We start from the raw sequence: 15,553 nt of genomic DNA on the forward strand, positions 1-15,553 counted from the left end.
TGCTAAGCATTGCAACGACAGGTCTCTGAACTACTCTGTATGTAGAGACAAGTAATAGACATAAAACAATACAGTACACAGTAATAATGGATTGGCCATGGTATCAAAACCACAGGGAATGCACTTTCGAGAGAGAAAGAATGCCCAGTTTTATCAAGACAGAGCTGAATCATGAAACCAATCAATAAATTAGGACGTATTTGGAAGGAGTATACTGGAAGGAAACAAAGTTGCCAGAATTCAATTCATAAAGGGTCAGTACTTAAAGATCTCATTTTGAACAGCTGCATAAGAGGAGAATAAGGTTTTTTAATAGAAGCCTTGGGTGTAAGAAATGGGAATGTCTTCACAAAACATCTTGGGCAAATTAATAGATACATAAAGGTCCTTCTGGAAAGTGTTATAATAGTTTCTTTAGCCAGCTTATTATGAAGTTATGAAGAATGAAACAGAACTCAATATAAGCTTTTTAGAGTGGTTCATACATGTGTGTGTGTGTGTGTGTGTGTGTGTGTGTGTATTAAAGGATGTAAGTCTATGTGTAGGTGCGCACATATGTATTTCCCTACTATCCTCAAACACCAACTTCTCTCTTTACAAACTTTCCTGTTACCCAGAGATGAAAAATAGAATCCCAACAATTCTTGATGATAGCAAAGAAATCCATGATTTTGATTTTAAGAGTATCGAGACCATCCCTGATGACTAAACTCAAAAAAGGCTCACCGCCATATAATTGACAGATTCTTAATTTCCCCAACAAAGCACATTTTATCCATTTTTGGATGATCTCAAAGCTGCGTAGAGCCAGAACTGTTTTTGGCATCCAACTCTAGGTTCCAACTTACTTCCTTTACTTTTCCACTGAGAAGCAATTTATTGTTTTGTGTTTTTGGTTTTTCCTTTTTGCCCACAATACAGCAGGCAGGGTCTGTGCTCAGCAACACTAACAGTCTCAGAGACATCCAAAAACACAAATGCCCTTTAGAAGTTCCTAGGTATTTTCAGCATATTCCTTTAATGTCCTTTTTCTGTTTTCCAAAATACCTTTGTGGATTTAAATGAGCCCATTTCATGAGAACAATAAACTTCCAAATGATATTCATTGTAATGTAAAAACTACACCTTCCAAACTATACAAACAGTCCCTATTGAGCAGCATAAAGTCAGTAGTCCCAGATAACAAGCGTTCCTTTTTACCCTTTAAACTCTAAGGCTTTCATTTCATTACAGTTTGAGAAATGGTTCTACCATTTATCTGCCTTTTTTACTCACTGGGAAATTATACAAAATCTAACACATCACTTTTTACAAATAATATTCATCATGGGTGACTGTAACACACATGGTGGCAATTATTCTCAATTACATATATTCCTGAATATAAATTGTATATAATCACACATGGCACAATTCTTTCTTCCACTAGTCCTTTCTTTGTATTTGAGCTTGTATATTTCTACAAGTAATGATTTGAATTCAGAAAGTATTATCAAAAGAAAATGAAAAGGTTACATAAATGTCACTGCCTTGCTACAAATTTTACATGTTCTTGCCAAACTCAACTCTGTGAATATCCGAACTGGCTTCCTACTGTAAAGAGAAATACATCTATGCGTGAAATAGTGTCCCTGACAATGGCTTCTTCACAGAGAGGAGGGTTGAAAATGTGTGAGAAGAATACTTCGCCTAATCACACATTTACAAAGGCATTGCTCTCATTTTTCTTTTCTATAGTAATACTGGATTTTAATAAGAAAGTTCATACTACTCATTGTCCCTTTATTTGTAAAAAAAGAATTTTCACAGCCTCATATACACTTTCAGAAATCAGAGCCTGTCAGAATCCAAACTAGTTTTTTTCAAAGCATGCAACAGATTATAATGTAGAGAAGAGGATGTGAGCATAAGTTTTTGATGTTCTTGTGGGTTACATACTGATAGTATTTAATACCACAAGGCTTATGCATAAACTATCAACTTGGAACTTTAGAAATTATTTTATTAATATAATTGAATGCCTGTTGTATTACTTGGTCTGTTTGTCTAATCTTTGAGATCTTGAAGGCCCCTGTATCTTCTCCTTGTTTGTATCTTCTCATAATGTCTCATCTTACTTCCTTAAAAAACAATGTGATGCTCAGAGATTGTTTTTTTAAAATAAATAATATGGTTATAAGGAAACTCTAGATAATTATAAAAATAAAATCATTCATAATCACTCAACTCAGGTATGGGATATTTTTCACACTTAATTTTTTTTCTTTTGTTTTTAATGGCTAGTAATATTCTTTAAAACAATTTTTAAATTCTTTGTTATAATAGATATTTCCTTTTAAACTCTTTTAAAATAAATTTAAAATTTTGAAAAGTAGAAGGAAAAGAATACATTATTCATAATTCTATTATCCAGTGATAGCCTACGTTTGCTTCTATCTCCATATCTACTCTTTGTAACTAAAGTAGGATCATATTTTATTATCCTATATTATGCTTTTCTACATATCTATTAATGAATAATTCACTATGTCATTTAATATCCTTTAAAAAAATAAAGTTTTATATCTGCATAATTTTCCATCCTATATCTTTAGGAAATCATTTAAGCATAGGGAACATCTCTGTTTAAACATTAACAAAATTTCTTACCAACTCAACCAGCTTTATTTGTGAAATAAGGAAATAAAAGCTTACTTCTTTTTAAAAAATTGTTTTTCTTAAATTGAGCTGATGCATATTAATTAAATTTAAATCTCTCTGTGTACTGCTTACTCCACTTCTCTGGCATAATGCTTGTGCCAAAAATGAAACAAAGAAAAAGGAATATTTAGCCATTTGTGATAAGTATAGTCCTTCTCATTTTAGATGAAAAATGACTTCATAGTACAACTTTCTCAAACCAATTACCTGCAATATTATGGTGATAAATTACATTTTATTTAAACTAGTAGAATAGTAGCAACAACGAAACACATATTCAGCTTGTTTAATATTTTATTTTCCCTGCAGATAAAGAAAGATGTCAGAATTGTTTACCTGGGGATATGATGTAGAAGAAATCTTTAAATTCATCCATCCAAACTTCTGCTAGTCTCCTATTGTTTTTGTTGATGACATGACCAGTGCCACCAGGGAAAGTATAAGGAGTCGCCTTCCGAAAAACATGACCGACGTGAGAGCAAGTCACAATCTCCAAAGAGCCTCCACATTGCCAAATCTGGGGAAAAGAGCAACCGTATCACAATCACTGTAAATAATGCAGTAATAATGTCTGTAAAGTGACTGAGGCTAACTAAGGCCAAATCTTTAGATCTTAGGTGGGCTAAGAAAACATCAGATGGACACAAAATCTAGAACTGGTATACTTAGTTTGGCAAAGGATTCTAATTTAGAAGAGCATGGTGTATGTAAATATTGTAGTGCCGGACTTGTGGAAGTAAGTTGTAATTATTTTTTCATGTGCCTTTGTTAAACTACCAAATTTCTGTTTCTAGTAGTTGACCTAATCACTATTTAATAGTATTTAGTATCTAAAATCTTCTATGAATTAATGAATTTGTACATGTTAGATGTCATGGTAAATATCTAAATTTGATTTGGAAAAAAACCAATTATTCTCCACTTTTCTGCAATTTTAAATGACCGTTAATTCTCAGCCATTTTATATTCCCGGTATCTTATACCTTTGGGTGTGTTATTCTTATTAATATGTGCTAGGACTCCATTGTAGCTATTCACCATCTATGCATCCTTCAAAATCTATTTCCAGGATCATTTCTTCTAGGAGGTTCTGTAGGGAGGTTTTGCAGTTAATGACTTTTGTACTTCAAACATCATTTATGAAGAACTGATTACACGGTCTTGCAAGCAATTGTTTACTTCACTATCTCTCTTTTAAAACTGTAAACTCTTAGAAAACATATATCCTATATTTCTTGGTGTCCTAGATTTACTGTGCAATTGAGGCTAATTATTAAGTATTCCTAACACATGTATTTCTATAAAATTATATTATTTAGCTAGACGTTATACTAACAGCATATATGTATATGCATGCTATTTATAAAATAGATTAATCTATACATACACACACATATATACACACATATAAAGAAACATATAACACAAACTCATATGTATATGTTTATTACATACATGTAATATATTGCATATTTGCTATAGGGTGTTTATCCCAGTAAGCAAGAGTCATAGTTATCATTACATGTTGGAAGAATTGGGTTTTTTAAATGTTTATTAGGGGAGGGGCAGAGAGAGATGGAGAGAGAGAATCCAAAACAGACAGTGCACTGTCAGTGCAGAGCCCCCATGTGGAGCTTGAACTCCTGAACCATGAGACCATAACCTGAGTCAAAATCAAGAGTTGGATGCTTAACCGACTGAGCCACCCAGGCTTTCCAGAAAGGACTGGGTATAACATTGTTCCTTTTTAAAGGAGGGTTGTTTATTTTGAAAGACAAAATTTTCTCCATTGACCTCTCAAGCAATATTCATCTTAGAAGAGGGTTATCATTGAGCTTGGATAGCAGTAAGAGACGTTCATTTTTACCAGAAGATGGAAGATGCTAAATAACAAGTTATATTCAGCAACAATGGCTTGTACATTACATGTGCAATCTATTCTTTTTCATTTTCTCATTGTCTAAACAGCATAATGCTAACAGTAAAGAAGTTTCAACCTAACACTAAAATGTAAATATAAAATATAACTGAGATACAAAAGAAGAATGGAATTCATTCTTGCCCTCGAAAGACAGGATAGAACTTTCTTAAATAATCAAAGTATTTAATTGATTGATAACTTTCTCATCTTTATAACATTAAATCCATAAACCTTCTTGGAATTACAAAATCTTTACATTGTTCTATTCCATTAAAATGGAGGAAGTTGATCCTTCTATCAAAGACAAATCAATACTTTTATGTCAGTAAACCTTATGCCTAAGTGTGTCTTAGGAATTTCACCAGTCTGGTTTTCCCTTTGATTTTCTCCTGATATTTGATAATTTTGCTCATTACTAGATTATGACTACCTTCACATAATACCTGCTAAAATCTCTTATATTTTTAAATGTTTATTCATTTTTGAGAGAGAGAGAGAGAGGGAGAGAGAGAGAGAGAGGGAGGGGGAGAGAGAGGGAGGCAGCAGGGGGTTATAATCTGAAGCATCCTCCAGGCTCTGAGCTTTCAGCACAGAGCCCAATGCTGGACTCGAACTCACAGACAATGAGATCATGACCTAAGCCCAAGTTAGATACTTAACCTTCTGAGCCATTCAGGCACCCCAAGTCTAAAAGGTCTTATTTTTAAATGGATTTTTAAAACAGATAAACAAGTTAAAAGATTACAAACACAACAAAAAGTGCTTCCCTTGATCCAAAGTCTCATTTCTCTTTTGTCTCCCTGTAAATTAACTTTAAATGTTTATCGATATATGTTGCTTCCCTTCCTCAATTTTCATCCATCTTCCATAGTGAAATGCTATTTATTTTTGCAGCTCCCCCAAAACTGCCCTGCTGAAAAACACAAACTTTTCCCTTGATGAGTATCTAGCAGATTCTTTCTTGGATTGTCTCGCTTTCCCTCCCACTACTTCACGGTTTACATGTTTTCACTCTAAATGTCTATTTCAGTGTTAGCCTCTACCTTCCTTTATTCATTCTCCAGGTGGTTTTATTTACTCTATTACTTTACATAGGATCTGAATACTCACAACCTCAACAGTGGTATCTCAGCTCGGACCTCTCCTCTGGGATCCAGAGCTGCATATCCAAATATTTACTTGGTACCCCCTCTTGTGGGTCTCAGATACACCTAAACAAACATCTGAAGTGGAACAGAGGATTCATCCTCACCGTGTCAGCCAGGTCTCACTTTCTTTCAGTATCTTTAAATACATTTTTAAAATGTTTATTTTTGACAGAGAGAGAGAGAAACAGCACAAGCAGAAGAGAGACAGGGAGAGAGCGAGAGACACACACACACAGAATCTGAAGCAGGCTCTAGGCTCCGAGCTATTAGCACAGAGCCCGACATGGGTCTCAAACCCATAAACGGCGAGATCATGACTTGAGCCAAAGTTGGTGCTCAACAGACTGAGCCTCCCAGGCTCCCCACTTTCTTTCAGTCTTTTAAATCATCAGTAAATGGTGCTACCACTCACTCAGGCGGTCAATTCAAATAAATAAATAAATAAATAAATAAATAATAAATAAAAATAGAAGCCTCTCCCTCTTCCCGAACCCTAGAAGCCATTACTGATTTCTCCTTTTCTCATCACTTTATTTATTATTTTTTAACGTTTTATTTCATTTTTTTTGAGAGACAGAGAAAGACAGGGTGTGAGAAGGGGAGGAGCAGAGACAGAGGGAGACAAAGAATCCAAAAGGCTTCAGGCTCTGAGCTGTCAGCACAGAGCCCAAAGCGGGGCTCGAACCCAGGAATGCGAGATCATGACTTGAGCCAAAGTTGGACGCTTAACTGACTGAGCCATCCAGGTGCCCCTTTCATCACTTATATTTAATCTGTTGACAAATCCTGGCTTTGCTATTTATAAAAATAATTCTCAGCATATCTGTCTCTCCGCCACCGTCCTTGTCCCAATTACCATCTCCTGTGGGTCAGCTGTCTTGCTCTCTCACTGGTGCTCTCCTATAATTTGTTTTGTACTTAGAAATCAGAATAGTCTTTTAAAAATTTAATCATTTCATTTTACTTCCATGTTTAAATACTTCAATGGTTTCTTACTGAACTATGAATATAAATTACAAAATCCTTTAGCCAGAGCCTCTCAGACCCTACGTGATTCTCTCCCTCTATCAATAAGCACTGGTGATACTGGCCCTTTGCCATTTCCTAGAATAACAAATCTCATACTCTTTCACACACCCAAGCCTCAGCAAGGGCTTTCCCTAAACCTCAAATACCATTCTGTCTGCCCTACGCCTGACTGCCTCTTTCCCATACTACTCATCTCAGCTAAAACATCACTGCATCAAAGAGCTCTTCCCTAATTTCCATATTTAAAGGGCCCCACCCCAGTTATCTTCTGCAATAGCATCCTGTTTATTTCTTTCTTGGCTTATCAATTTCTGTAATTATTTATTTGTTTTGCTGTGCACTTCCCTCCCCCCAGCTAGCATGTAGACTCTAAAAGGGCAGTGGGGCGCCTGGGTGGCTCAGTCTGTTAAGCGTCCAACTTCGGCTCAGGTCATGATCTCACGATTCATGGGTTTAAGGCCCGCATCGGGCTCTGTGCTGACAGCTAGCTCAGAGCCTGGAGCCTGTCTTTGGATTCTGTGTCTCCCTCTCTCTCTGCCCCTTCCCTACTCATGCTCATTGTCTCTCTCTCTCTCTCTCTCTCTCTCTCTCTCTCTCAAAAATAAATAAAACATTAAAGATAACTTAAAAGGGCAGTGGAGCTATCTGGTCACCGTTGTACCCCTGGAGCCAAGCCAGTGGTTGTTACACAGGAGGTATCATTGCATGTTTGTTGAATGGAAAAATGGATAACTCAAAATTAACTTCTCAGCTTAATATTTAAGAAAAAAGAAAAGCATTCCTGGCAGATGATGAGATGAAGTAGATATATTTTGCAGGATTTTTAAAGAACATTTTTTAAGGAAATACTCTGAGTATCAATCTAAGCGGAGTGGTCTAGTAAAATCAATTGCAATAGCTATTTCACATGTCTTGGGAATTGAGGACATCTTCTGGGGGTTATAGCACAAAACAACTAACACTAGAAATGGCTGATGGTTTATGACAACCAAGGTTGCTAAATGATACAATCTTCCTTTTTAATATTATTAAAGTCACCCTTTGGATAAATTCACATTATCTCTCTCTTAAAAGCATAATTTTCTGAAGTACTCAGATACTTGTACTGTGAGTAGACCATTCTGCAATGTGCCCCAAGATCAGAAGAAATTGCGAATGATGTGTTTCTCTTGGAGGGAATTTCAGATATTCTCTTCATTGTGCCCCTGCCTCGTCTATGGATTAGGCATGAATGAGGAGTGTCTTTCTTCCTTCAACCAACCTCTGTAGGGGAACTCCATGAGTGAAGGAGAGACTGCCATTTCCTCCCTGTTAGATACTTGCTGAGCAGTAAAATCAAGAGACTACCCTGGTGTTACCAGCAGAATACAACACAACATGGTGAGTGAGTTTGTGGGAAAGCCTCAAGAGTCAGGAAAAACACAAAGCTAATAATATAGGAAACACTTACATCCTAGAGAATCCTGGGGGCGGGTGTTGGGGCATATTGGACAGCTTATTGCCACAGAGTGGCAGGCACAGTGATGCAGTGATCCTTGGAAGGGGTAGTCTTTGGAGACAACTGAATAAGACTTTAGTGGTTCTCAAATGCTATAGATCATGGAATATAGAAGAGGGAAAATGAGCTGTGAAACTAGCAACATGGCAGATCAGCATGGAGATGTAACATTGAGAAGGGCAGTTAGAGACCATACAGGGTGAGAAAGAGACTAATATTTCCCTCTGCAAAAGGCTCTTGGAAAACAGAGGGGCTAGAAGGTGAAGCCGAGAGCACTTATGAGAAAACAATGAAGCTGTGTATACAGGACTTATGGATGGAGGCCACCAGTAGCGAGTGGGACCCTCCTGAGCAAGCAGCCATTGGGAAACATGAAATCCAATAAGATCTGAGATTTCTCTAGCACTCCTATCCGATGTACCCTGGTGGAGTGGCAACCCGAAAAACCCTGCCTTTCCCCTTCCAAGGGCTTGTGCCAGCATGGGTCTGGGGAGAGAAGGGAATCTGAGGTATGCACTGCCTGTGAAACCAAACATTGAAACTGAGCATTACTAGTACTTTTAATAATTGGAAGTAGCTAGAAAGCTATTGAGTCTGTCTTGAAGCACATTAGCATTGGAAAGGGATATTCCTTAGGACATTTTACAATGATTGGAGGAAAAACATCATTTTAAGTTTGTGCTTCTCTAAATTTAGACTGTTCAATAAGCCCTGTTGCATACAAACCAGGGGCTGACAACTGTCTTCCGAGTTTGCCTTTTTGCAAATACAGATTAGCACTGTAGTTGGGTAAATGAGGGCACTTTATTTCCCCTCTGTCACTCCTTGGCCCTACCCTGGTTTGCAGGCTTATGGGTTCTAAGCCCTAAATATGTACACACCCAATACAAGGATACCTAGTTTGAAAATGTTCAAAAATTGGGTTCCATTAGTTGCTTTCCTTTCCCTCCCCTTAGGCAAAGATAAGGATATATGAAAGTGTTGATTTTTTTTATTATCATACTAACTTGCAATAATAAGACTTTGTGTGCACATGTACAGGCGTAATGCAGTGATGGCTGTTGACTTATGAGACAGAAAGCAGACTTGGCTCTGACTTTGACTCTCACAGATGGAGGCAGTTCTTGGGTATATTTAGCAGAGATAATGGAGGTAGAAGTAACTGTTCTATAACTCAGGGAACAGTGTCCCATGCTTGGCTTGTGAGCCACAGTCTACTGATTCCTGGAATAAAGTGAGAGCTTCTTGCATTGCCATCAGTGCTTACAGAATGTGTGGATTAACATTTATACTGCATTTCGAGGTAAAGCCTCTCCTCAAAATTTGTATGAAAATGAGAAGATCAAGGCAGGAATGCAAAACATTATGTATTGGTTAAGCTGATCATAATCAGTTAATATAAAAACAAAACACTTAATTGATCAAATATTGACCAAACAGGGGGTACCTGGGTGGCTCAGTGGATTAAGAGTGACTCTTGACTTGGGCTCAGATCATGATCTCACAGTTTGTGAGATTGAGTTCCCTGTTGGGTTCCATAGTAACAGCATGGAGGCTGCCTGAGGTCCTCTCTCGCTCTCTCTCTCACTCTTTCTCTCTCCCTCTCTCTCTGCCCCTCCCCCACTGTGCAAACATGCTCTCTCTCTTTGAATAAACATTAAAAAAAATCGACCAAATAGTTACGCTGTATTTAGTAGACACTTCAGTAACATGAAAGAATTAAGACATAAACAGTTGCCCAGAAAACTACAGGGTTAAATATTAAGGTAGGAAGAACTCACATTGAGTGGAGACCCAATGACTACCATAATTTTCCTTAGTGTATCTTCAATAAATATTTCAGAAAAGTGGAAGAAAGGAAGCAAAGAATAGAAGGAAGGGAGAATATGACATACTCATTAGGAACTTGGACTTGGAAATAAGCAAATAGTTTTTCTAGTGGTTCTGTCACTTACTATTTGTGCATACTTATAAAACTTATTTAAGTCTTTAAGATCTTAATTTTCACACTATAAAATACGGATAATAATAATTACTCCCTAAGACTCAAATAAGATAAGAGTGTCCCTGACACTCGCCTGGGAAGAAGAAAAATGTTATTTGTAGATTATTTAACTTTTCATTGTTGTAGAGGGAAACCAATATCTGCAGATAATTGGCTTATTGTTGGTTCTTAAAAAATATTTTGTTTAAACCTTGTCAAGTTTTGCCTTCAGTTTTGCCTTTTATTGGAATTGCAATATTAACGTTTAAGAATTTAGGTACGATGCAGAGTTTAAAAGAATAGCCAATTAGTTTCCAATTAGAACACTACATTTTGTTCTCTGAAATTATTTTACAGTATCTGAACAAAAGCATAAACTGAATAAAACATGATGTCTCATCCACACAAGCATGTGATGTCTGAATTACTTTGTATCACTGAGCATATCTGATTGTTATTTTCCAGGCTTCCAACAGATTAATATTTGTATACTGTATCTATCTCAAATAAATTTGACCATGTATGAAATACAAACTATCCTTTTATCGACAGAGAATTGAGGCCAGCTAGTTACTTGTTTTCTTTCCCAGACATTTTTATGAGTGTCTTTTGATGATGGAAAAGGTTATTAATCAAAATGTAAAATGCCCATTGCTCATTTGATTATCTACTTGAGTTTCTTCTCCCAGCTAGAAGACAATTAACTAAATACATTATTCTTTTCATGTTTTTTGGCACCTACATCAGTGACATCTTAATTAAGGTTCATAAACTTCATAAGCCCCAACTTTGCAATCTCAGATATAGTGATACCATTTCAAACTTTACCGCTGTTGTGCCAAATTTATGCAGCTGCTTGTTTTTATACTAATCTTTATGCCCCCACCCCCAACCTGGACACAAAGTCACTGTTTAGTATGGCCTTCGTAGCAACAACAATATACCATACAGGCTACATAGCACAATGGTTGTGAATGGTATAGGCTCTAGTCCTGAGGTCATGTCCTAGCCCTAACACTTACTAGCAGGGTGAACTTGGTGACTTCATCTTTCTGTGCTTTAGGCTTCAGGTAATAACACAAGACTAACAGAATCGACTGCAGAGATGTTTGTTGTGAGGATTGAGGCAGATTGGCGCTCATAAAGATATTTAGCCTTTATGTGAAAAATGGATTGAAATGAAGCAAATAGATTTACTAAGAGGTTATCTCAGTAATCTAGGGAAGACATGATAATGACTTGGACCAGAGTGATGGTAATGAAAACAGAGTAATGTAATAACTTGATATAGTTTGGGGAATAAGATTAAGGATTAATGTATGGGCTTTCCCTTTTCTGTTTTCCCTATTAGACCCAACGTACATATTGTTCTGGGAAACAGTTCTTACCTACCAGATTGCATGGGTCTTAGGTTCTACTGACTCACAGAAGCTACTCCTCATCACTCCACCCCCAGAAGCTCTCAATTCTATACAGATTGTCATCTTATAGGATGTTCTTGTCTGTGTGTCTGCACCTATTTGTATGTATATTTATGTGTGTGTATATATAAACATATATATATACATGTGCTATTTACATATAGTAACCTTATTTCCCCATCCATATGATTATCTCATTGAGGGAAGTATCATACATTTCCCTTTATGAAATTTAATTCCATCATCACATTTTACTTCATGAAATTGGCATGTCACATATAGTGAAAAAACAAAACAGAACTTAAATTTACCATTAAATGAGCATTTACAAGGTTTCAAAGATGTTTTGCTGATCTTGGTGCTCAATACATAATGACTTGACTGGTTATTAATAGTGATATAGGGGAATCTGGAAAATTACACAGCATACACAAAATGTGTCTACCATGAGATGCAATTAGAAACAAAAGTGATTATTTTTCTCAGCTCTAGCAAAGGGAATACTGAAACAAAACAATGATTACTCAATTTTCAAACTATTTCATTCTATGTTTATTGTTTGTTGTGAATAATCCCTCTTAGCACTTCTACTCTCCACATTGTTTATACATATTCAAGTAGATTGATGACAAACCTTTTAATCTTATAATTGAAACAAAGTCTAAAAGAGACTTTATTGAGATCCCGAAGGCAATATGGTCCTTGATAAGTGAACACAAACACAAGAGGCATAGAAGTCATTAATTGAAAGCGTCAGGTTCAAGAGGTTCAATAGGCATTTCTATTTACTCGATGTGAAATTTTCTAGTTCTTCCACATAGTTGCTTTGATTGGGGGCGGGATGTCTTGTTTAATTGGTTGGTTTGACTCTTGACCCAGTTTTTGCTGTATAATTGAGGAGTATAATTGAGGAGATTTATGTGATCTGGAAGAGTACTCTAGAGCTGGTATTGTAACATCTCAAGATAAAGACTCTTCCAATTTTAGTATTATGTGTTGCCGAAGCGAGCACAAGATAAAGACTCTTGTATGCCAAGCTGCTGTGTGTCTTTTAAGTGATGCATCCGAGCTGCAAGAGATCACAGAGTCAACATGCCCAAGGAATCTATCGGGTACTTAATAATTTAATGCTTAAAATAAAAATAATCATTTTTGTGGAAATGAAAAGAAAGCATCAGATTTGAAATTGGAAAGCTATATTCTTGATGCGAAATAAAAACTGATTATAGAAATTGGAATAAGTCACTTAATCTTGAGAGACCTCAGAAAACTCACATGTAAAAGAATTGAAGTTGATCATGACTAAATTTTCTTCCAGATTTCTAGGATTCAGATAGATCGCTTTTTATAGGGTATATGACCACTTTTAGAGATCAGATTTTTAGATAGGAGTGATACTTCTCTCCAAAATTGTAATCAACATTTTCCTACTTAGGCAAGTTGACTTGACTTTAGCAGTATTAGAAGTTCATGTTGTGTAGATATTATTTTCTGAACATGAGAGAGTATGAAAGGGATAACACTATAAATATTATGAGGCAATCAATGTGTGTGTGTGTGTGTGTGTGTGTGTGTGTGTGTGTGTGTTTTGAAAGTTTCCTATTTTAGAAAGGTCATAAATGTTATAAAAACAAGGAAAATCACAAAAGAACTTTTAATCTCTCAGAATTTTTCAGGAAATCACTATATATTTGAGTACTTTGAAGATTTTCTTTTCATTTTTTCATTTTTTATTATTTTGAGAGAGAGAGAGAGAGAGAGAGAGAGAATGAGAATCCCAAGCAGGATCCTTGCTGTCAGCACAGAGTCTGATTGATGTGGGGCTTGATCTCATGAACTATGTGATCACGACTTCAGCCAAAATCAAGAGTTAAATGCCTAACCAACTGAGCTACCCAGGTGCTTTGAAGATTTTATTTTCATATTGACATTAAATACAGATAATCCTGAGTTGAACCTATACTATTTCCTATTTCCCATCAATTTGCTACAAATATATCTAGTTATCAAGCACTGTCCTTTCCAAAGATCCTTGGGCATCCTAAATCTGTGATCTCTTTCTAACTTAGAAATAAATTTCATAAAAGCCTCAGACTCAAAATGGACCCTTTTTTACCTACTCATTTCCTATAGGACCTAACACATTAATCCTGAAATAAATCTGCCTTCCTTTCACCCCCCTCCCCCTCACTTCCACCCTCAACTCTCAAGAGTCATTTGCTAAGTCCTTGGCAAAGCAACAACCCAACTAGCTTTTTACTTTGCCATCGACTTAGCAAATACTCTTGAGAGTAGAAGGTGGAAGGGAGGGGGAGGGGAGTGGAGGGAAGACAAAGAAGAAGGAAATAGAGCAGAAGAATGGAAAGATGTGCTTGGATGGGGTGTGGCTGGGAGTGGGGGAACTGTTTTTGAAATAGAGTTGAGACAGTTTGCATATGAACCAGAGTGCATCGGAGGTATGCTGAGTTGGTAGTGGTCACAAACAGGAGCTTTTGAACCTCATCTACCACTCTCCTCATATACAAACACCATTCCCAGCAGTTAAAATGCATAGTAGAGATATCTCCAATATATATACACCAATATTTTATAATGTACATTCTACTATCACTTTTTGCCTTCCAATGACTTCTTCTGCTTGGAGCTGTCTGACCTTCAGAACTACCATACGTTATGGCCACTGTATTTCTTGGTGTCAGGAGAATTGTTACTTGTCATTATTCCACATCCTATCAAGACTGCTGATACTGAAGAAATTCCCAATTCTCCTCTAGATCCTGATTGTGTTATGGCAAATCTTCCATCTTCGGCTTAAGTGACATGTATGAGTACAGCAGGCAAGGAATGAAGAACATAACACAGCCCGCTTGCAAAGCCTCCATAATGTAAGGTGGTTCTGCTTAATAAAATTAGTGTCTAGCTTTTCATGCTTATAAAAAAGTATTGCTTTTTATATTAGCATTGATTACTACAAGCAGATTAATTCATAAAAAAGAGCAAGAGAAATAATATGTGAGATAGTCATACTCTTTTATCTTTCAATTTTCAGTTTTAAGGTGTGATAAATACTAGAGGTTTTAGAAGTATTTTCAATTCATTGAAGGGTAATATTACCGAAGACAAAGGCACCATTACTGGAATTTGTGCTTTCCTCCTTGTGCAATTAATCCTATGAATAAATCTTGAGTGTGGGGAAAAGAACTCTGTATTTAGATGCAATTTTTGAGAACTGGAGAAAGGGTCTATGATTTATTAAATGATATTTGGGTCAGATACTTTGCATTGCGCCTTGGTGTCCTCCCAGGCCTGATGATCTGACTGCCTGTCAGATCCTAGTAACATCTGCTGCGTGTAGCCACAGAGCGGCTCACAGCAGCTGCCCGATGCTGCCCTAGAATCCATGCCAAAGCAGTCCTCTTTGAGTATCAGTGGACCACCTGGGTACCCAGCTGCAGTGTGTGACAACATCTCCTGCTCTTTTATGGATGCCAGAGATACTGAAAAAGTACTTGAATGGGGTAGGGGAAGGAAACTTGGTACCTCAGAAAGAGTTATGCTCCAGTTATTTGATCTCTCCCTCTATAAACTGAGCACCTCCCTGGTTGCGGCCATAGGATCTTAGATTAAATGAAATTTCCTGTGTAACTTGTAACGTGGTCAAATGCTATTCACATGTAAGGCCCTGGGATAAACTTGTGAAGAGGAAATGACTTCTCCCCTCTTACACGTTTTCCCTTAAGTCTTGGCTGGTGTCTTCCACAAATATATACTAGCCATTAACTTTGTGTCAAGCACCATGCTGGGCTCTGGGGCACAGAGGAAGAATAGCCCAGCACGGCTCTCTGTCTTCAA

The 15,553-nt window shown here is 36.8% G+C and overlaps 1 protein-coding gene across 4 annotated transcripts in view; it reads right to left on the reverse strand.

Annotated features, from left to right (window-relative positions):
• Positions 1–15,553, reverse strand: part of GALNT13 (polypeptide N-acetylgalactosaminyltransferase 13) — a 579,203-nt gene that overhangs the window by 178,528 nt on the left and 385,122 nt on the right. For all 4 annotated transcript variants that reach the window (XM_029934560.1, XM_029934559.1, XM_029934558.1 and 1 more), the window contains exon 9: positions 3,037–3,217. In XM_029934560.1, the coding sequence (XP_029790420.1) occupies positions 3,037–3,217 (181 nt within the window). The remainder of the gene's footprint in view (positions 1–3,036; positions 3,218–15,553) is intronic.

This window comes from Suricata suricatta, chromosome 3, assembly GCF_006229205.1.
Source record: "Suricata suricatta isolate VVHF042 chromosome 3, meerkat_22Aug2017_6uvM2_HiC, whole genome shotgun sequence".
In the NCBI taxonomy this organism is placed as follows: Eukaryota; Metazoa; Chordata; class Mammalia; order Carnivora; family Herpestidae; genus Suricata; species Suricata suricatta.